The sequence below is a fragment of the Rhincodon typus genome, chromosome 3 (genome assembly GCF_021869965.1).
Source record: "Rhincodon typus isolate 14 chromosome 3, sRhiTyp1.1, whole genome shotgun sequence".
In the NCBI taxonomy this organism is placed as follows: Eukaryota; Metazoa; Chordata; class Chondrichthyes; order Orectolobiformes; family Rhincodontidae; genus Rhincodon; species Rhincodon typus.
The window spans coordinates 63341387-63363878 of NC_063334.1; the positions used below are offsets into that span (position 1 = coordinate 63341387).

A 22492-nucleotide genomic window follows, 5' to 3' on the forward strand; every position below is an offset into this window, starting at 1 on the left:
AAAGCCTCTCTGCTCCTATGATGCTGCTTGGCCTGCTGTGTTCATCCAGCCCTGCACCTTGTTGTCTCATGAGGTATGAGGTATTCTGAGGTATGTCGCCTTATCCAAATATATATTCCACAGCCAAACTTTTCGTGCTTCACTGGGGGAGTAGAACTCTGCAGTAAGCCACCGTGATAGACTCTCAACCAAAGTAAATGCTCCCTTCTACGTTGTCGACCGAGTCCTTGCCCATTCACTGTTTAGTGCACAAATGTAGCAGCCATGAAGTGTTGTCTTTCAGTGCTGGCTACGGAATATGTTTGTGAAATGGACATTTCAACTGCTGATTTTAAGTGCCTTTGTCTGATTACATTTCGTTAGTTGACATAACAAGGAGGCCAGTTTTGTGCATAATGTAATGGTGATGATGCCATAACTCTTAATATGCATTTTTGGTCAATTAATGATTGGAAGGGCCTCAAATGCCAAGACTTTTACTCTGCCACTAAAGAAAAAGAATTGTGACCTACTCTGCTCAGTTTACAAGCTGTGTCAGTCATTTTGTCTAGTTTTGCACAGGTAACTTTCAATCCAACAACTTTCCATCTCAATCTCAGTGAAATGACTTGCAGGCTCGGCCTATGATGCCTGTGAATTATCCCTCATCCTTTATGTTCCCTTCTGTATTGTTGTCCCTGTGTCGCCAGTGAACTTTCATCCTCACCCTGTTTCTATTGAACCACTTTACATGACAGTTACTATCCCCATTTACCCCAGACCCCATGGCTTTGAAAATTCCCATGTACTTGTTAGCCTTACATTCTCTCATTTAATGGCCTGAGTGAACTGTTTGAACTCTCCCCACCCCGCCCCACTTACCAGAGCTCCTATGAAGGGTGAGGTCCTTTGCAGGATAGGTGGTCGCAGCTGTGATCCCCTGATCCCTGCATAATCAGTGCATTGCGGGGAAGGAAGTGAAGGAGACATCTCAAACCTAGCCAGCTGCTGGTAAATTGTGTCCAGGTACTTCTTGGGCTTTGGCCTCAATGGGGAGTCTGTCCCGTGTTTGGAAAATCCTGAAGATGTCCCTAATCTTCCTATAATTAGCATTTAACTTTGTAGTCTGGTAACCTCCTTCTCGGTGGGTAGTCCTTGCCAGCTTTACCTTAAATTTGGCAAGATCATCCAGAAGAAGGAATGCACCAGATCACTGATCCAAAGTGATCTTTTCAAACTTTCTTTCTGTCTTAGTTTCAAGCATACTTGCAACAAAAAGGGTGAATTCCATTTATTGAATCACATAAAGCTGAAATACGTGAACAATGTAAAAAAGTGTCATTCTTCATCAATGACAGTCTTACTTTTAGGGATACAAATATTCTCAAGAAATACTTGTAATCAAGAGGAAACACAGAGTGACTTTCATTAGCAGATTTCATTATCACTTTAATACATTGATTAACTGACATGTAGTGTAAATACGTCTCAATGAAGTATTTGCAAATAATCAAGACTAATTGAAATACTCCTGTTACGAAGTTGTGTAGAATAATCATGAATTGGAAGGCAGGGAGCTAGAGTCAATACAATATGGAACTGGAGGAACGCAGCAGGTCAGGCAGCATTAGAGGAGCAGGAAATTCTATGTTTCAGGTCAGGATCCTTCATCAGGACCTGATGAGCCCTGATGAAAGGTCCTGACCCGAAACTTCAACTTTCCTGCTCCTCTGATGCTGCCTGACCTGCTGTGTTCCTCCAGCTCCACACACTGTATTGACTTTGATTCTAGCATCTGTAGTTCTTGCTATCTACGAGTGGTAGAAAGCTAGAATTTGTTTGTAAAAAATGATAAGGGAGAAGAGTGCATGGTTCCTTTTAAGAGATAAAGTGTTTTTCTAAGCTTAGAGATTTATACAGAAAAAAAGTGTCTATATGTAGCTGAAAACGTACAACCAGTTCTGAAATTGAAACATGTATCAATTGGCTGTATGATTGGAAACCTTAGGCTTGTTTTGATGTTTTGGCAACTAGCTGGGATCAGCCAATTAATTTAAACCAAGCACTTAGTGATTGAAAGCTAATCAAATTTAAATCTGTTGGTTTTGACAACTTTGGACCAATGCTATTGTAAGCAGGTTGATATGTCATCCAAGGTATATAAGGAGAAGGTTTTTGAAAATCAGTGTGAGAGCGAGCCACCATCTGAGAAATAACCATCTAGCTCTCACAAGAAATTTTTAAGCTCTTTATCCATCTATCCATAAAAGGTACTATAGCACTTCTAGCTAAGAGTCCTCACAGAAGACTTCACAGAAAAAAAACATCCCTGATAGCCGGATCAGTGGAAGAAAGGCGTTATGACTTGAGAACAGCAGAAGAAAGACATGTAGCCTATGAGAGACTAAGTTTACATTTATTTTCTTATTACTTGGGTTTATATAAGTGATACTTGTGTTTATTGGAACAGCATACCAGAAGAATTTAGATCAGTTAGGGAATAGTTAGTAGTTAAGGGGGAATTGTTCGGTTTGTTAGTAATTCTGTTAATTTGTTCACTGTTAGCGTTAAATAAATAAATTGTTACTTGTTACTTATAAAGAGAATATCAGGGATTTTCTTTCATTTAACCACTCTTTTCAACAGATTATAAAGACGAGGCGAGCTTGTCTGGGTGTTTCAGGTTTAATTATTACAAGGGAACCTCTACTCCCACCATAACAGATTAGGGGCTTGTGTTTTGGTTTAATTAACAGAAGGGTTGACCTCCCCCTTTGTAACACTTCAAACAAAATTTGACATGTATTTATTTCTGTGTATTGCCTGCCTCAGTAAACAATAACAAATGGGTAAAAGTAATAAATTTCATCATTAGGTGCTAAAATTAAACAGATTTCAAGAAGCAGCAGAAGACTATAAGATCCACAAGGTGAAAAATTATAACTTTGATGACATTCCCTACTTTAGTCTGCCGGAAGTTAGTTTATTTACCAGTTATGTGATGGTACTTGTAGTTCAACACCATTACTCATGTAATTAGGTTTTCTGATCAATTTTACCATTCTGTTCTAGGTATATAATCAGAATAAATTATAGTTTTTGGTTTCTGCAAAGTTTAACATTTCATATCTTCTTCACTGAAGTTTCCAATGTGGACATTAATATAGGATTAGACTCTATCTGTTTGGTGGGACTCTATATTATGTATAGTTGCTTTGCCATTAAGATGACACTTTAAATCGCATCTACAGTTTTTCTTCCAACTCAAGGTTCAAAACAACTGCAGTAGCACAGCAATTTGCTTCACAGGCATGCCACGTGCAAAGTAATTTTCCATTTTAGTTTTTGATGTGCCATTTGATCTGCATCCTCTGTTTCAAATAAGTTAACACAGTTATGAAATGCTGCTGATCAACTGTCCTTTCCAATGATATGTTATATACGGGGCGAATTGAAAATCAAATCAAAAAAGTAATTCAAGAGCAGTAATGTTCTGCTGCATTGTTACAATCACAATCATTGGAGCACTGTAGACTAAAGCCTATAGCTCACATTATCTCTTCCCGTTGGTATTAAGAATGATAAAACAGTTTTGTGAGAATATTGAAAACAGAAGATAAAATGTCGAACTAATAACCCAAAATAACTAAGTATACTTTGGTATATGTTAACCTTGGTTAATTTAAGCAGTAAATGAGCTATGAGTGAAATATTCTGCAAAGTTAATGTGAGTAGATTATTCATCCAAGCTGCTCTTCAGTTTTTACTGGTTAAGTATGTTTTAATAAGCTGTAGCAGTTGAAAAAGAAAGCAGTTTTTTTAGTACATCAATGGTGGACTTATGCAGCTTTCATCAATTAAAGTGCAAAAGCAAAAAGTGAATTAGACTTGTTTCAACAACAACTTGCATTTATGGAGCACAATTAACATAGCAGAATTTCTCAAGATTCTTAAAGTGAGCTTTAGAATGAAAATATTTCAGTCATCGCAGCTGTGATAGAAGTAAATAGTAAAATTTCCTGGTTGTGCCAGACATTAAAATATGGGGTACCATGGTCCCTTATATTCCCACTTCCTCACCCACCCCAACTAAGAAGTCACAGGAAATCTGCCCATGATCCTGACCAGTGCCCGGCAGCAATTGACACTTGGAGCAGTGTTAACTGCTTGAAGGTAAGCTTTCTACCTCTATCTCTATCGCTTGATGCAGAGAGACCCAAATCTAGGGCCACAGTTCTCAGTGAGGGCAGTGGGGGTTTGGGTTCAGGAGACTGCAGAAAGGTTAAAATGGGAATGATCTTTGATGGGGATACCTCTAATGAGCCACCTAGCTTGACACCAACTCACACAGCTAAAGCTGTTAGGCATCCTGTGTGGCACGGACCTTCCCCTGCTGTGAGTAATATACCAGAGCCTTCAGTTGCATGGTCACTGTGCTGCACCCTCTGCCCACTGTGATATTTCTGACAAATTGGGAGTGGGTGGAAATGCAGTGGGAAGGCCACTGACTACCTTGAAACACAGTAGCAGGGGAACGTAAACCCCAGGCCCGTATCTCAAATAACGGGCAGAGCCTTCTGCCAGCGACAGGTATTTCAACCTCTGGCTGGAGTGTCAGCAAGACCTCCAGGTCACTGCTTTCCAGGAAGGCCCATCAGTACTGCACGTTATTCAGGCGGTTGAGAGGCCAGCAGTAGGCCTTTCTTGGGAATCCGGATACTGGGGACAGAAGTCCCACCAGCGAACCTTGCCAGGCAATCAGAGGATGAAAACTCTTTTGAAAGGCAGTGCTACTGGGGAGGTGGTGGCTGCTGCACAAGCAAAACCCTCTTGAAGCCCTTGGCCCAGACGAGAGGCTGTGATATAAAAACAGAAAATGATTTGAGTCCGATATGACTCTTCCTCAGAATAGTGGTGAGTGACGATGGCTTTCACACTATGGTAGTTGCTGGGAAGGGGATGGTGGAAAGTTAGCAGGATGGACAGGAGACAGGCCCTGCCTTATTGATGCTGAGTCCCGTGATAATGTTTAGAAACTTTGAACGAATAACTACCCTTGGCAGCCAGAAAACAAACGTACCAGGTTTGTTCTTCATGCTCCCTACAGGGTGATCCCCTGTCCACATCTAGATTAGTGCCTGGGTTAAATGTCCTATTAGTATCTCCTCAATAATGGATTCTAGCATTTTTGCACTGACAGCTGTTAGCATAACTAGCCTATAGGTTTCTGTTTTCTTCCCTTGAATCATTGATGATACATTTGTAGCTATCCTATCTGTTGGGACCTTTTCAGAATCTAGGGACTTTATGAAAATTGCATCTAATTTTTTCGCCATCTCTGCTCCCCATCAAAGACTTCAGGGTGCACCGTTCAGTTCTAGGGGACTTGTTAGTTTTTAGTCTCATTGGCTTTCCCAGTGCTTTTCCTTAAGTGGTTATGAATTTTGAAGCTCCTCTTCCTTTAGCCTCTTGTTTTTTTTCTACAATTATTGGGAAGCCTTTTGTACCTCTTATTATGAAGACAAATACAAAATATGTGTTTAAAGCCTCTGCTATGTCTTTTGTTCCCATTATTACTTACATAGTTTCATCATCTAATGCACTAATCTTTCCCTTTTTATTTGAAAGGTTCAACTGCCTGTTTCATATTTTGTGCTCGCTTTTTCTAATACTCCAGTTTCTCTCCTTTTTTGTTATCCTTTGTTAGCTTCTCAAGTTTTCCCATTCTACTATCCAATCTTTGCAACACTGTATAACAACTCTTTCAATCTGATACCATCCCTAACTCCTTTTGTTAGCCATGGATGTTATTTATTTCCTGTACAGTATTTCTCTCTCAGCAGAATATATTTACATTGAGAGTTATGCAATATCTTTTGAAATGAGCCACTGCTTCTCCATCACTTTTCCTTTCAACTTATTTTAGCCAGTTAATTCTTCATACCTATCTCATTGCCTTTACTCAACTTTAAACACCAACTTCAAATCCAGATTTCTTACCCGCAAACTGAATGTGAAATTGTATCATGTCGTGAGCACTCTTATCGAGTAGTTCCTTTACTATGAGGTCTTTGGTTAATCTTGTCTCATTCCACATTACTGGATCTGAAATATACTGTTCCCTGAGTGGTTCACGAATGTACTTGTTTCTAAGAAGCTGTCTTAAATATACTGTCTGAACCCATCTTGCAGGATACCTTTACTAATTTGTTTCATCCAATTTGTGCCTTCTCTGCAATTTTCACATCATATGAAAGAATAAAAGAAATGATATTTGTTCTGTTTGGATTCCTGAGTAGTTTCGTCATCCAGCGGAGTCAGTGAGGATTTGTTCAGATTTCTTTCTGCATAATTAGACAGTTTTGCTTCATATGCTCCTTGTCCCTCACATGGTTATTGGTGAGTGGAATCTGTTGTAACTCATGCTTTAGGGATCATGGTTTTATGATGAACCAGTTAGTTTTCTCTGCAGTACATTTTACTGAGAACTTGATGTTAACCAAAAGAAGTCACATACTAAAATGTAAGGTAAGGCAGCTGGTTTACTGAATTACACCAATGTCTTGGTGTTTATTTTCCAACAGTGAGCATTGAAGTGGATAATGATGAAAGTGATGATGAGCAGAGTGAAGAAACAGGTAAGACATTTTCCCATGCATGTTCTGTATGTCCATCATGCATGCACAAAGATAGAATTACTAGGAAATGTCACCATAGTAAAAGTGATTTGTAATGAGGAGGGTACAACTTCCTAGATTTTGTGTTCACCACTCCCAGATTTTGTTTTGTTAATTGAGAGACATCAGTAAGGAATGTGTTTCAGATGTATATAGCGGAATTTCCCACCACTGTGATGCCCATGCACTTTGTTCTGTCATTCGTTAGAAATGCTAGATCTTATTTGGGAGAGTATATTGCAAACACAATAATAATGAAGTGCCAAGACCATAGGGTTCACTTTTCATCAGATGCAGGCAAAAAAAATTCTCTTCTTTGTTATGTATTGTTCTCTTGCATCTGTCTTTGTGATGAAGAGCTGGTAGTCATTCTTCTCCAACGGCAAATGTGGCACAAAGGCTTTCCCGCTTTGAATTCCTGGAGAAAACCTAATGTTAGGAGCAGCAAAAGAAATAGTGTGATTTCTTGACCTTTAAATAGCATTGGATTTTAACACCATCTGACCAGTTGGAAACAGGCAGAGACCATGTTAGTTTAACATTAGATCTGAAACATATTTCTTCTAAGATGTAACATTTCCTTAGTAATTGAATGAACTGTTAGCTGTCTGAGGAGCTATGATTTATCTTTTACATTGCTTATTTTATAAACTGTAAATTAACTGGCAATGCAACATATCATTGGAGCGCCAAGCATGCTGTCCACAATCTGCAATTTCAAACATAAGATTATAGGTTTGCTAAATTATTGTATCACACAAATCTTTAAATAGATTTAATCATATTGGGAATAGTGATACATTGGAATATATCCTTTTGGCTTTTACGTGTCTTAAGGATGTCACAAGGAATTATTCATTTATATTTTATTGTTCCCCAATGGTTATTATTTAGATGTACGTTTAGGAGTAGAGCCGCTGATTGAGTGCAAATGTAACCTACAAATCTGTTCATTTGTATTAAGATAATGACAGCTCAGAGGTGGAGCCACAAAACACCAAGGAATCAGTAGGAAGGAGTGGAAATAGAAAGAGAAAGATTGAACAAGAATCAGAGGAGAAATCTGATGACTCGGAGGAGGAGGAGGGGGAAGAAGAGCAAAGTAGAAAGAAAAATTTGAAAAATAGAAACAAATTAACTAACAGAAACAACTCAGATGAATCCGAAAAAGAAACACCTAAAAGTAGGAAGAACAGGAGAAATGTAAAATCTAAGAAGAAAGATTCTCACAACGATGATCATGATGATGAGTCACTGGACAAGAAAAAGAAAGGAAAAGGTGACAAAAAGGAAATGGACAGTGAGAGTGACAAGGAGGATAACAAGAAAAGGGGCAAGAGAAAGGATAAGAATTGTAAAAAAGATGGAAATAAAGGCAAAGGAAATAAAAAGAAATATAGTTCAAGGTATGTCTCATTTTTCCAAAAGTTGGAATTGACTGGATACAATATGTGGAATAACTTAATGAGTTAAGAACTGGTTTGGTCATGGTTTGCATAACTGATTAGTAATGTTTGCAAAAAAACAGTTATTTCACTGTTTTATGGATTCTTGAAATTCAGACTATAGAGATTCTTTTCATTTATACCCGTTTCAGATGTAGAAACTAGAACAGTCTGAGTCTTTTGCTGAATTTCTTTTATGACCTGACTTTTATTTACAGGTAGGAATTGGCAAAGATCCAAGAATACTTCACTTGGCAACTTGTCACTTCTCATTTGATGACTGATAAATTGTAGAAAGTAAAAATAGTGCAAATATAAAGATTGGCAGGGTGGAAATAAATCTATTGGTGTGATAAGCTTGATATGCAAACTTTGCAGGCCTCACATTATTGAACAACAAAAAAATTGTACTCTTGCTTTTTTTTTTATTTGTGAGTAGTATGGCATAGATGTGTTGCTAAGGATCTCAGGTTTGCTAATCAGTTTAATGCCTTTAGCAAATAAAGTAATAATGTAGTTTTAGGTCTAAGAAAAAGATAGATGAAGACATTAGATTTAATGTTTCAAGAAATCGTTTGGTATTCTATGTCAACAAATTAGGTATAAAAAAACCTATATATATAATGCCCCAGTTTATGGCGTGGATCTAATTGCTGCCGGGGAAAGGGAATCTAGGCAATCATCCTTTTCATCATTTTATTGGTTTTGACATTTCAAATTAGTATTACAAGATGACTTCACATTAATATCCATTCATAGAATTTCAAAATGAAAACTGTATAAGTTACTTGACTACAATTAATTCTCGTTCAAAACAGGCTCCAGTTGATTTGAAGACATTTTAATTAGGCCTAGTTCACACATCTTGCCCTATTCATTCTCTCATTTAAAAAGTTGTAAGGTGTAAGCATTAGGAAAATCTTGTTGTTTGTGGTTTTCTCCATGCAAGCACTGCAATTTCCAAAATCCTTGATTCCATCCTAAGTATGACAGCTATTGATTGCAGGCTGAGTGACTTCACAGGTAAGTAGTTTTTTTTAAACCTTTGAATACTTGACACTCCTTTGGTTTTGCCCATGAGCTGTGAGTGGAAGTGGTCTGCTTCATGGGTCAGACACAGTGATATTGACACTTTTTTTTTCATGAAATTTGCTATGGCTGACAATGTACAAAATTGTTGCCCATCCCTAATTTCCCTTGAACTGAGTTGTCTTGATGGCTATTTCAGTTGGCAGTTAAGAGTCAACAAAATTACTGTGATTCTGGAGTCGCATGTCGGTCAGATTGCTTAAGGATTGGATTTCTTTCCCCAAAGGGCATTCATGAACGTTGTGGGCTTTTATGTCATTCATTGACAGTTTTTGTAGCTACTGTCATGGAAACAAGTTACAAGTTCGTATTTGTCAATTGATTTTAAATTGCGCAAAGTTCTGTGCTGGGATTTAAACTAGTGCCCCTAGGACATTAGGCTAAACCTCTGTGACATTACCACTAAAACACCATTTCCTTAGCATTCCTACCAGATCAAACAGAGCAGGAATTTTCAAGGTTCAGTGTACATTACATTGAGTTCTAATTTTCTAATTCAAGACTATTTAGTGGTATCTACTGTTATTTAGGCTTGTCCTTGCATGTTTGATATTCTTTTCCTGGCAAGTTGCCAAAAGTTAGCAGAGGAAACTGAGGTTTGGGTTTCGATTTGGGTTGGCAATGTAAAGTGCAGGCATTTCCGAGTCTGAACTCTGGGCAGCATATGTGTTATTCATGTGATGCAATCATCAAATGTAAATGTTCGAACAGTAGTGCATTACGCGGAACTATTTGCAAAAGAGGAGACGCACAGGCAGAGACAGTCATGAGAGGGCTGTATATAAGCTTGTGATACTAAGAGAGAGTAGTTATAGATTAATTAGACATAGGTAGGTTTATGGGCTGAATTTTACGGGGAGACAAGTTCCCTGCCCCCAAATCCTGTCAAGAAGTCAATTCTAAGCCCGTTGACTCTGTGGTTAGCTGTCCACTGCAATATTAGGTTGGAACAGTCTGAACTGAGTCCGAATGGAACTGCTGTCCCATCTTGGCCTCCAGTAGCTCTGTAGTGACAGCAGCATCAGGTTTGTGTAGTGTCTACAGCTGAGAATATAAAGAATTGAAAGAAATAAAGGCAAGAGAAGAGTTATGTGGCCAGTCTCCCAAGTAACTCCAGTATTTTGGATAAACTTGACTATGAAGCCCCAGTGAGGAAGATAGGTGGCATCTGATCTTAGTGGGGTGCCTCTGAAGGGCACTGGAAGTTCCGAAGGAAGGTATACCCACCCCTTCTTGCTTGATAGTAGCCTGCACAGTGAAAGCTGCCGGGTTACTCTCCTTGTCTTCACCTTCCCCTGTCTCGTGATATAAAGCCAGAGGGAGAATAAGACCAGTAAGTAGCCAATTCCTATCCAATATAATGTGGGAGTGTAATGATCCCAGCTGATGGTAATATTGGACAAGTCAGAGTCAGGCGTGGTAGACCATAACTTTTAATTTTTTTGCAATTTGGTTATTGTGGTGGTCAGTCACTGAACATATTCACAAGGGGCTGTATGTGTAGCTTTAACAAAAGAACATCAAAGGCCATTGTGTGCAAAAAGAAAATGAAAGCTATTTTACACTCTATAAGAACTATTTGAAACAGTTTGATTACAAATATCCATAATAAACCCCTGAACAACCTTACAGATACTTAAACATCAGTGAAGGATGATGTTTTTTCCACTTTAAAATTGGCTAATCAGTTGACATATATGTACTTCCTTTCTTTCCAGCAAACTTCCACATTTACTTGATGTTATCTTCTTTAGTTAGTCTCTCTTCCTGAGATCCTTTTTAAAAAAACTACATCTCCTAGCTCATTTATTCCTTGACACATGTTCCTTAATTTCATACATTCAACAGCCTCACAGGATGTCTTCCTCTCTGACACCTTTCAAGCCTTCTGTTTTTGGAGCTTTTCTCTTACAAGCTTCTAAGCAACTTAAGGTTGATATTCTGCTGGAGACTGTTGAATTGGACAATTGATGTTACAGGCCTTTCTGCTCTAAGTGACCTGTCCTCTTTTTGTAAGAAACTTGCTGATCTTCTGAATAGTTCTGTATTTCTAAAATAATGTTTCACTCACTCCATCTCCCTGTGTCTCAGGTCACCTTGTCGCTAGGCAGTATACCATTTTTTTTCTCTCTTCTGCTCCTTGTTTTTAACAGCACTGAATTATTCAGCTTTAGGTTTCTAAAATAAATCTGACTTTTTTGCATTTCACCAACTTTGCAGACAACCCAAGAGTATTCACAGAATTCAAAAATGAAGTGAAAACTATGTCTCCCCTTAACACACACAGGATAGAAATGAAAAACTGACTTAAATCTATGCATAGTTTTGTTCACTTTAGAATGCTAGTTTCTAAATAATTCTATGTCATGAACACCTTCATCACGGAAAACAAGGCAGGTATGGGTGGGAAGGTGGTGGGAAAGTAACCCATTTTATTTATGAGAGATTCACATTAAGATGTGGTGGTGGGGAGTGGGAGCTTAAAATAGACTTTGATATTTCTGAATATCTGAATAGCTAAATCGTGTGCATAATTGTTAGATTTTACCTAAATTTATTTTGGTGATAGTTTTTCTTTGCAACAGAAAGCTATAGCGTATTGATAAATATTGTGCTTTTGGTTTCTAGTTCAGAAGAAGAATCTGAAGAAGTTATTACTGAAGAAGATATGGCCAAGCTGAAAGATGAAGTTGATGAAAAAAAGAAACTAATTGCAACTTTACGTAACAAACCCTCACCCATGAAACATAAATTACAATTACTGAAGTGGGTGCATCTGTTTTATAAGTTATAACAATTCCTGGTCAAATCTAAAATCATGACCAAAACACTTTTGAAACATGTAACCAACACGATAAAAATAATGGAATAGGTATTGGCCTAAACTGGTTTGTGAGGACAGGGGTGAATATCAAAAGTATTCACTGTGAGCGTAATTTTCTGCCATTATGCTGTAAGTGTGAGATGGCACCTTTTTCTGAATTCTGAATTCAACTGATTTACGTGTTGGGTTGCCTCCCTGGGAGTTCTTCCTGGAGGTGGTGGATTAAGATGTTGCATTCGAGGCTGCTCCTAAGTAAGGATGCAGGATGTGTCCTTGAAGGTCCAATCAGAGGGCCTTAGAAGAGTGGTGGCTCCATTGATAAAGGTAGGCAGTAAGTCTGTAGAAGGGGTCTATGACGGCGCCTGCATATTATCAAGCCTTCTAAAGAGGTTACAATTAAATAAAGTAATGGTGGCCACATGTCACCCTTGTGGAGTGGAGAATTTTTCACAGGATGGCCAGTGACTGCAGCTGTGCCCTGCTGATGGCTATGACTCCAGTGGGTATTAAAAATAGAAGGGTTCAGGGCCATCCATTGGCAAATAACCTTCATGCATCTTCCTCATTGGGTTTAGAGTGGGACGAGGGGATGGTATACCCAATCAGCCCAAAAATGGGCACTTAATTATACAGATTGACCAGCCATCAGTGCTGGAGAGTTTGATGACCGGCCTCTCAGAAGATTGTATGTAGTCGTGAATACATTATACCTCTGGACACCCTGTTGCAGTTTTGTTCCTTGACATTTTTAGTGGACATTCAATGAGCAAACAGCTGCCCTGTCCACCCAAATTTCCCAAACCCTCCCCTCCCTTGAGATTGTCAGGTAGATGACAGAGTTTGTAACTATATTCGAACAGTTTGGCTACGGACAACACTAATTCTGGAGCACAAGTACTATTGCAAGAATGTTGGTCAGGGCCCAATTACTTCGTAGTTTCCATTGCGTTTTAGATTTGTCTGTTGCTGCTGCAGTCATCTCCATTTGTGGTGTTGATTCCTCATCTTGATGATAATAATTAAGTATGGTGTCATGAGTTACAGATTGTAGTTGAATACAATTTTGCTGCTAGCGATGACCCATAGCACTTCCTGGAAGCCAAATATTGACTTGTTCAATCTGTTTGAAATCTATCGCATTTAGCAATGTGGTAGTGCCACACAACAATGGAGAATGTCAACATGAAGATGGGACTCTGACACTACAAGGACTGTTCTGTGGTCACTCTTGCCAATACTGTCACAGACAGATTCATATACAATTGATAGATTTGTGAGGACAAGGTCTTGTAGGTTTTTCCCTCTTGTTGGTTTACAAGTCACCTGCCTCAAACTGGCAGCGATGCCAGCCTCAGCCAGCTCAGTATGTTGTGGTGCTACTGAGCCACTCTTGGAAACTGACATTGAAATCCCCTTGCCCTTGCACCCTTGGTGCTTCTTTGAATTGATGTTCAACATGGAGCAGTACCTGGAGGGGAGGGACAAGCAGTACGTGGTAACCAGCAGAAGGTTTCCTTACCCATGTTTTACCTAATGCTGTGAGACTTTGTCAGGTCCAGAGTCAGTGTTCAAGCCTCATTGGAAATCTTTGTCCCAGTTGTGTACTGTAGTGCCATTTCTGGTGTGTCAGTCCTGACTGTGAAGTGGCACATAGCCGAGTGGTGATGCTGGTGGCTCTGAGGTATGATTCCATGAAAATGATAGGCTATTGCTTGACCAATCTGTGAGACAGCTCTCCCAATTTTGACACAAGTCCCAGATCCTAGTAAGGAGTATTTTTCATGGCTGGCAAAATTGGGCCTGCCATTGTAATTTCCGGAGCTTAGCTTAATATTAGGAGATCTGTCCAGTTTTATTTCTTTTCTTTAGGATTCATAGCAGATTGATACAACTGAGTGGTTTGCAATGCCATTTTAAAGAGTGGTTAATGTCAACCACATTGCTGTAGGACGGGAGTCACGCATGTACTGGACCAGGTAAGGATGATAGATTTCCCTTTCTAAAGAACATCAATGAAGTTGTTGTGTTTTTGTAATGGAGAGTGGTATCATGTTCATCATTAGAATAAATTTTAGTTCCAGATTTATTAATTGACTTTAAATTCTGGTAGCTAATATGGTGGTATTTGAACCTGTGTTCCCAAAACATTGGCCTGGGACCCATTAAAATAGTAATCCACTAACATTATCATTACATCACCACTTTCCCTAATTGAGCTATTAGTGTTGTGTTTTCTGGTTCCCTTAAGTTTACATAGGCCTGCTCTAGATTCAAAATGCTCGAACTTCATTGAATGTATTTCTTCCAGCTCTCCACATATCTGGTGAACCAGTGCATTGATTCCCAGTGTCCAACTGAGGTGCAGTAGTAAATGTAGCAGCCTGGTTGTACACTTGCATAACAGTTAATTCCTCACTCTTTTTAAAAAAAAGAACAATATCATATCCTTCTTTGTTTTTAAAAATGTGGATCTTTTATATTGTTCCAATCATAAGCTTCTAAAAAAATATTCTATCTAACTGAGTGTAAGACAACGTTCAGTAATGAATAGCGATGGTGAAATAGAGTGCTGAGCTGGGGTGCTTGAGCAGCAAATGGTGATGGTGAGAGAAGGCGGCAGTAGCACCTCTCTGGAAGAAAGGATATCTTTTGGGGGAAAGATGCCTCATAGGAAGAAAGAGCAGATAGACAAAAGGTTCCTCAATGCAATGTAAATTCATCTAAATACTTCCTTATTTAACCTTAATTTCCCTTCATGGTTGAAATGACCTGACGCCAGTGGAATACCGAATCCTTGCTTCATGATCTTTGGGCTATACCTATGCCCAAATCTTGTGTTACATAAAGAAGATTAACAATCAACTTTTATAACTAAACAGAACAGATCTAGAGTCTGTTATAGAATGTTTCTTTTGTGAAATTATTATGTATCGCTTAGATGAGGATGTTTTGCCTCCATCTTGTGGATTTAGAGTTCATTCCCCTCAAGGGTAAATTGGTGTTGACAACTGTTTGTGTTCATCTTGACATTGTAAGAGATGTGCTTGAGTCACTGTTGTTACGCCACCTGCCAGTGATATTGATAATTCACCACTTGTTTTTGATGCTGGTGATGTTGGCTTGCTGGTTAGATATGTTATTGATGATTTTTTTCTGCATTTCCAGCTCAGTTGTTAGTTGAGTTTAGGCATTGTTCCTCCTTATTTCCTCACCAGCTGCAGTGTCAATGAACTCTTTAACTCCAACAGCTTTTTCTAGGTTTCTGGTTTTCATGATTAGATCCTGTACAGGTACAGTTTGTCCTTTCAACGATTCTGATTTGGTATTTTTCAAGTTTTAAATCCATTTACCTGTACATCCATGAGCTTTTCTCTTACTTCATTCTCGTCACTTGGAGGAATTATTTGCTTTGCAGAATTGTCTTATACTACTTTTTTCACTCTGCATGTGACTTCATATCACCTTTGAAAAATGGAGATAGGAGTCAAAAAGGCAGGGGTTAGGTTTTCCTTTGCCTTGGAATTTCGTGAGGGTTTTGTCTGCTGTCTGTAAATCCGTGTCCTCTTGGGTAATGTGGTGGTGATAGTGAACACATGCTTATAAGCAAGTTCCTTAAAATCATCTGGAGGTGAATTGTTTCCATTGTCACATACTACTCTTTCAGGAATCTTTTGGTGCAGAATGCGTGCTTTGGTTCTCACGTTTTTCACTTTTCAAGTAAAAGGAATCATTGAATAGTAGTCTGCACATTTGAGGTACCATTCTTGGTTGTGAGTGAATAAATCGGCTGGCACCATATGCAATCATCTGGATGATACTTCAGTAGCTACCATCTCCTCGTTCTGTTGTATATTTCTGTATTTGAGGCATGTAGTACGGTACATGCAGACACTATTTTTCCATTGACTTCATAAATGCCTATCCAGTACTCAACTGATCTGGCTTTCAGGTTACCTGTTTCCGTTCATGTGGCCTTCATGATTTTTCTGGAGAGGTCCTTCTTTGAGACTGATGCTCTGGATCCACCAGCAGAAAGAAGGGGTAGTGTAGTGGTAACATTACTAGCCTATTATTTCAGAGATCCAAGTTAATGTTCCATGCATATGGGTTCAAATACCGCCATAGAAGCTGGTGGAGTTTAAGTTCAGTTAATCAATCTGGAATTAAAAGTTAGATACAGTAATAGTGATCATGAAACGAGCATTAATTGTCGTAAAGATATTCACCAGGTTCACTGATATCCTCTAGGGAAGGAAATCTTACCTGGTCTGGCCTGCATGTCATTCCTGACCCATGGCAATGTGGTTGACTCTTAACTGCCTCCAAAATGCTTTAGCAAACCATTCAGTTCAAGTGTAATTTGGGATGGCAATAAATGCTTACCTTGATGGCTAGCCCAAGTTCCATGAAAGAACGAAGAAACAAAAACACCATCTTTTGGTGATATGTTATTTCTGATATATCAATATTGCCATATTACTGCCAATGTTAGCTGTATCCTTGGCAATCCCAGAATCACTCACTGAGAGACCATTGGTTGATTCTTGTCTTTGCTGGTCACATCTTTAATTTAATCAGTTTCACTGGTGTTCACCAGGTGATGGAACTTCATACCTAGGTCTTTTCAATCATGTTTCTTCTGTGGTGAAAACATCTGCTGGAATCATTTCTCTTCCTGGCCTGTATTTCAGAGTGATGTATTCTTTATTCATTAAATAGATGTGGGTGCTATTGGCTAGGCTGGCATTTATTCCCCATCCCTATTATAACTCCTCCAAAGTAGTCTTTGCAGCCTTACCAGCGTCTAAATTGATTTTTCTTGTAAATCTTCTCTTGTGAACAATGAACTTTCTCTACTATAAACTTTTTGTCCAAAAGTTAAGCGGAATTTCTCACATCCATATTTGATAAACCTAATCTGTTTTCTATGTAAACAAGTATGTTAAGGTGGCGAAATGCATTGAGCTGCAAAGTTTGCATGTGTGGATATTAGGTGAGAATTGAGCCTGACCGTGATATCCTCTAGCATGAAACAGCCTAATAACTTATGGGGCTGAATTCGCTCCTTTGTAGTATTATTGTGATGAGGTAGGCCTTCTGCTAACTATCCCAATATGCACCTTGACCTGGATTCATTTTTCCTGGGTTGAGTTTATTTATTGGGAACATGAGCCCTGCAGGATCCTAGCCACAAGGAAATTGGATGTCTCTGCTGCTCAGTGCAAAGCCTTTGCAATGCTCCAGTGGCAATGTTTTGTAGTTCCAGATTATGCTGACAGGAAAAACCTTGAAGATAATCACAACAAATCATTTTCAGCCGTGACAAAGGTCAAGGCTTAAAAGATCAAGGCACAAGTCTGAAATAGTGGGTGAGGAAGTTCTTTCTAGGTCTGCACCTTCCATTAAAAGAAATCTGAATAAAGCCAGGATCTATTACTACCACTCTGAAACAGCATACACGCATCACTCTGGGAGTGACTAACTTTTCTGTCAGCGAACAACTCTGTGCTGGATTTTTGGCATAGCTGACTAGCCACCAATTTACTCCACTTACGTCATAGATGCACAATTTCTGCACTGGAAAAGTGATTTCCGCTGGGATTTAAATGTTATTATGGTTTTAGAGTATAGAATCTCCTTTGACATTTTGAGTAGTACAGGAAGAAATTTTCCAGCAGAACTGTATTTTTGGTCTTACTTTGTTTACCTTCTAGCAAAATTGAAATTGCCATTAATTGCCACTAGCTTGTGAAGGCCACCATTTCCAGTATGAATTGGCTAAGCATATAGGATTTACCTATCTTTAGTTTCATGCTATATCATAAGCAGAATATGAGACAATACTTTGTTTCATCCGAAGCAAACTTTGACAATGATAATATCATTACTAGTCACTTGATAAACAAATTCTACTCAAGTTCCATGTTTACATGTCGGCTTTAATGCGATTAGTTGCTACTTCTTTAAGAAGTTGTAGATTTTATTTCATTGTGTTATTTCTGCCCAATTTTAAGAGAAGCACAGGAATTTGTGGAGAAATTTGAAGGCGCACTTGGGAAAGGAAAAGGCAAAAGGTTTTATGCCTATAAAGTAATGATGACCAAAGTAAGTGACAACTCTTGTGATGAAAATACATCTGTATCTTTTGATTGATTGTCCTTCATCTGGCTCTTAGTTTTTATGGAAATGTTTCTTGCAAGATTTCTGCATAAGACTACTGTATTATTACTGGTTGATGCTGGTTCAGTTTTCTTAACTTAATCAGTATATGTACAATGTCATAGTGATTTCCAGTGGCCCTACCTATGGGACAGATGTTCATGTTCAAGTCCTACCTCAGGACTTGATGGTCAAGGCTGGTGTGTCATAACGTGGCTAAACACGTTGATAATAAATTTGTAAATCCTGAAAATTCGCTTAATGGTAGGAGACAGAGGGTGGTGGTCGAGGAATGTATTTTGGACTGGAGGCCTGTGACCAATGGTAGGGATCGGTGCTGGGTCCACTGTTGTTTATAATTTATATAAACAATTTGAATAAAAATTTAGGAAGCATGGTTGGTAAGTTTGCAGATGACACTAAAATTGCTGGTGTAGTGGACAGTGAAGAAGGTTCCCTAAGATTACAAAAGGGATCTTGATCAATTGGGCCAATGGGATGAGGAGTGGCTGATGGAGTTTAATTTAGATAAATGTGAGGTATTGCATTTTGATGAAACAGACAAGGACAGGACTTATACAGTTGAAAGATAGGGCTCTGGGTAGTGCTGTAGAACAGAGACCTAGGGGTTCAGGTACATAGTTCTTTGAAAGTTGCGTTGCAGGCAGACAGGCTGGTGAAGAGGATGTTTAGCACACTTGCCTTCATTGCTTGGACATTGAGTATTGGAGTTGGGACGTCATGTTCAGATTATACAGGAAGTTGGTGAGGCCACCTTTGGAGTACTTTGTACAGTTCTGGTTGTCCTGCTATAGGAAGGATATTATTAAATTGGAAAGGGTTCAGAAATAACTACCAGGATGTTGCTGGGACTGGAATGTTTGAATTATAGGGAGAGGTGGCATAGGGTGGGACGTTTTTCACTGGGGAATAGGAGGTTGAGGGGTGACCTAATAGAGATTTATAAAATCATGAAAAGCAGAGAAAGGGTGAGTTCCAAACTAGTGGTCATATTTTTAAGGTGAGAGGAGAAAGATTTAAAAGGGATCTAAGGGGCAACTTTTTCACACAGATGGTGGCTCTTATATGGAATGAACTGCCAGAGGAGTTGGTAGATGCACGTTCAGTTACAACATTTAAAAGACGTTTGGACAGGTCCATGAATCCGAAAGGTTTAGAGAGCTATGGGCTAAACACAGGCAAGTGGGACTAATTTAGATTGGGAAATTTGGTTGACATGGACGAGTTGGGCTGAAGGGTCTGTTTCAGTGCTGTTTGACTCTATGGCTGTATGACTCTTAGGTCTGTGTCATGTGATAAAAACAGGAACATTTCAAACTGTGTGATTGCTGTAGCACTGCAGACTTCCCATATTAAAAATACATAAAGTGCAGATTCTTGCCATGAGCACATGTCATCCTTGATGTGAAGAACTACCACAAATACAAAATGCATTTGAATATTTTTGAAATTGTGCATAGTCAAATTATCTCCAATTTGGTTTGATAATTCAAGCACCTTCTGTTTGCATGCCCTCTTTCTTTCAATTATTTTTTTCAAAAATTATTCTCAGGATGTAGGTCTCCTTCTCAAGCCATTTATAACTATAACGTTTTGGAGTAGATCTGTAGCTCAGGTTGTGGGTGTTGAGGTTGGTTGGCTCGCCGAGCTGGTTTGTTGTTTCGCAGATGTTTCGTTACCGTGCTTGGTAACATCCTCAGTGCAGCCTCTGATGAAGCGTCGGTGTGTTTTCCCACCTGGTTTTTAAACTTTGGGATCCGTTGCGATGGATTGCCTCAATTCCGGGTTTCCTCCGTAGTGGAATGTATATGGGGTCGAATTCAATGTGTTTATTAATAGCCTGCTTCGTGGAGTGCCATGCTTCCAGGAATTTTAGTGCTTGTCTCTGCCTAGCTTGTCCCAGGATCTTGGTGTTGTCCGAGCCAAAGTCGTGGTTCTCCCTGTCCATGTGGATTGAGATGAGTGAGTATTGGTCGTGTCTTTTTGTAGCCAGTTGGTGTTCATGTCCTCTTGTTGTTAGTTTCCTTCCTGTTTGTCCGATGTAGTGTTTCTCGCAGTCTCTGCAGGGGATCTTGTAGATGACATTGGTCCTGTCCATGGCAGGGAGTGGGTCTTTAGTTCGGGTGAACACTTGTTGTAGGGTTGATGTGGGTTTGTGTGCCACTCTGATGCCCAGCGGTCGTAGGAGTCTTGTGGTGAGTTCTGACATGTTCCTGATGTAGGGTACTGTGATGAGTGTGTCGGGGGGTGTAGAATCTTTCCCCTGCAGAGACTGCGAGAAACACTACATCGGACAAACAGGAAGGAAACTAACAACAAGAGTACATGAACACCAACTGGCTACAAAAAGACACGACCAATACTCACTCATCTCAATCCACATGGACAGGGAGAACCACGACTTTGACTGGGACAACACCAAGATCCTGGGACAAGCTAGGCAGAGACAAGCAGGAGAATTCCCGGAAGCATGGCAGTCCACGAAGCATGCTATTAATAAACACATTGAACTCGACCCCATATACATTCCACTACGGAGGAAACCCGGAAGTGAGGCAATCCATCTCAACGGACCCCAGAGTTTAAAAACCAGGTGGGAAAACACACCGACGCTTCATCAGAGGCTGCACTGAGGATGTTACCAAGCACGGTAACGAAACATCTGCGGAACAACAAACCAGCTCGGCGAGCCAACCAACCTCAACCATTTATAACTATCTCTAATTTCCAATGAGAATGTGATAGTGAGCTTTCTTCTTGAACAGCTGCAGGTCATGCAGTTAAGCATTTTTCTAATGGTATTAGGTAGGGAGATCAGGCTTTTGACCCAGTGACAAGATATGTCCAAGTCAAGATGGTAATAAGTTTAGAAGGGAACTTGGAGGTGATGGTGTTTCATGCCCCTGGTACACTTGTCCTTTTTGGCATTAGAAGCCTCATGTGTGGGGCATTGTGTCATTTGACATGAAAAGATGTTTCTTAACAGCTTCATTTTTAGTCATGCCTATTAAGTCAAACCATGATAGAAATATGACACAGTATTACTTACTGAGTTGGCCAAGTACTAAAATAGATTGGCCAGATTGGGCTGTGGCAGGTCACGAGGGAACCAACAAGAAGGAAGTACCTACTTGACCTCATCCTCACAAATCTGCCTGTCACAGATGCATCTGTCTATGACAAGGTAGGAATTGCATAGTCATTATAGAAACTAAGTCACGTTTTCACGTTGAGGATAGTCTCCATTGTGTTACATGGCATGACTACCATGCTAAAGGGGAGAGATTTTGAACAGATTAGCAATTTGAAATTGGGTATCCATGGAATTGAATTGAATTGGATTAGCTTTATTGTCACGTGTACTCACATGAGTACAGTGAAAAGTTTACAGGTCACTACTAACCATGCCATCTTAAGGTGATGTAAGGTCAGGAGAGCAGGGCCATCAGTTCACTGGAGGGATAAGTGTCAGATCTGGGGAGGGGTCAGGTTGCCAGTGGGGGAAGAGGGCAGCAGAGGATGTTTGGTCAGTGTGTTTGTGTCTGGAAGGGTCAGGTCAGGAGTTGGAAGGTTGTGTGAAAGTGGATCGGGCTAGTGCTAGTTTGAAATTTGTTTGGGAGGTGATTGTCTGGTGCCTGTGAGGTGTATGGAATCAAAGGAGGTGAGGCTTTGTGTCAGTGGTGAGCCAAAAGTCAGTTTAATATTTATCCAAAAGTTAACTAGGTTCTTTTCCTGGGTAACTATCAGCTTAAGTAATGTTGAAGCCTGCAGCTTTTCCAATTTCAATGGATTCTTTCAGAGAGTTCCAGATACAGGTGAACTGTCCATTGGAAAATTTAATTTCTTGGGCAATTCTCACTGAGTCAGCTACGTTAGAGATTCTGCACAATCCCGATGCACAACTTCAGTCAATGCTGCAATATTAACTCTCTGACTGGCGGAGGCTCAAAATTCTGCACCTTTGGATATACCCCCACCTTGTTGAAGAAGGCAGCTCACTGTCACCGCTTTAAGAGCAACTAAGGATGAGCATCAGAAGCCAGCCTAACCACTGACGCCATGTCCCATTAAGAATTAAAAATAAACAAAGAATCCCATGTCCAATTCCCATTATTTGTGAAACATTTCAGATACCAATGTGGATGTTTCCATCATTCATTCAGCATTAGGTCCCTTGCAGCTCACCTCAGTAATTCCTACATTTGTCATCAGTGCTATTCAAAATTGCTGAGCTCTTTAATCTTGGATCAGTTAGTAAACAGGCCCACATTTGTGGGAATTTCTTACAGAATGACCTG

At 39.6% G+C, this 22492-nt stretch overlaps 1 protein-coding gene across 1 annotated transcript in view; it reads left to right on the forward strand.

Moving 5' to 3' along the window:
- Positions 1 to 4871: 4871 nt before the first annotated feature.
- Positions 4872 to 22492, forward strand: part of LOC109927356 (transmembrane channel-like protein 1) — a 53984-nt gene continuing 36363 nt past the window's right edge. The window contains exons 1-5 of the mRNA XM_020527354.2: positions 4872 to 4893; positions 6564 to 6617; positions 7621 to 8062; positions 11819 to 11956; positions 18029 to 18119. Coding sequence (XP_020382943.2) covers positions 4872 to 4893; positions 6564 to 6617; positions 7621 to 8062; positions 11819 to 11956; positions 18029 to 18119 — 747 coding nt within the window. The remainder of the gene's footprint in view (positions 4894 to 6563; positions 6618 to 7620; positions 8063 to 11818; positions 11957 to 18028; positions 18120 to 22492) is intronic.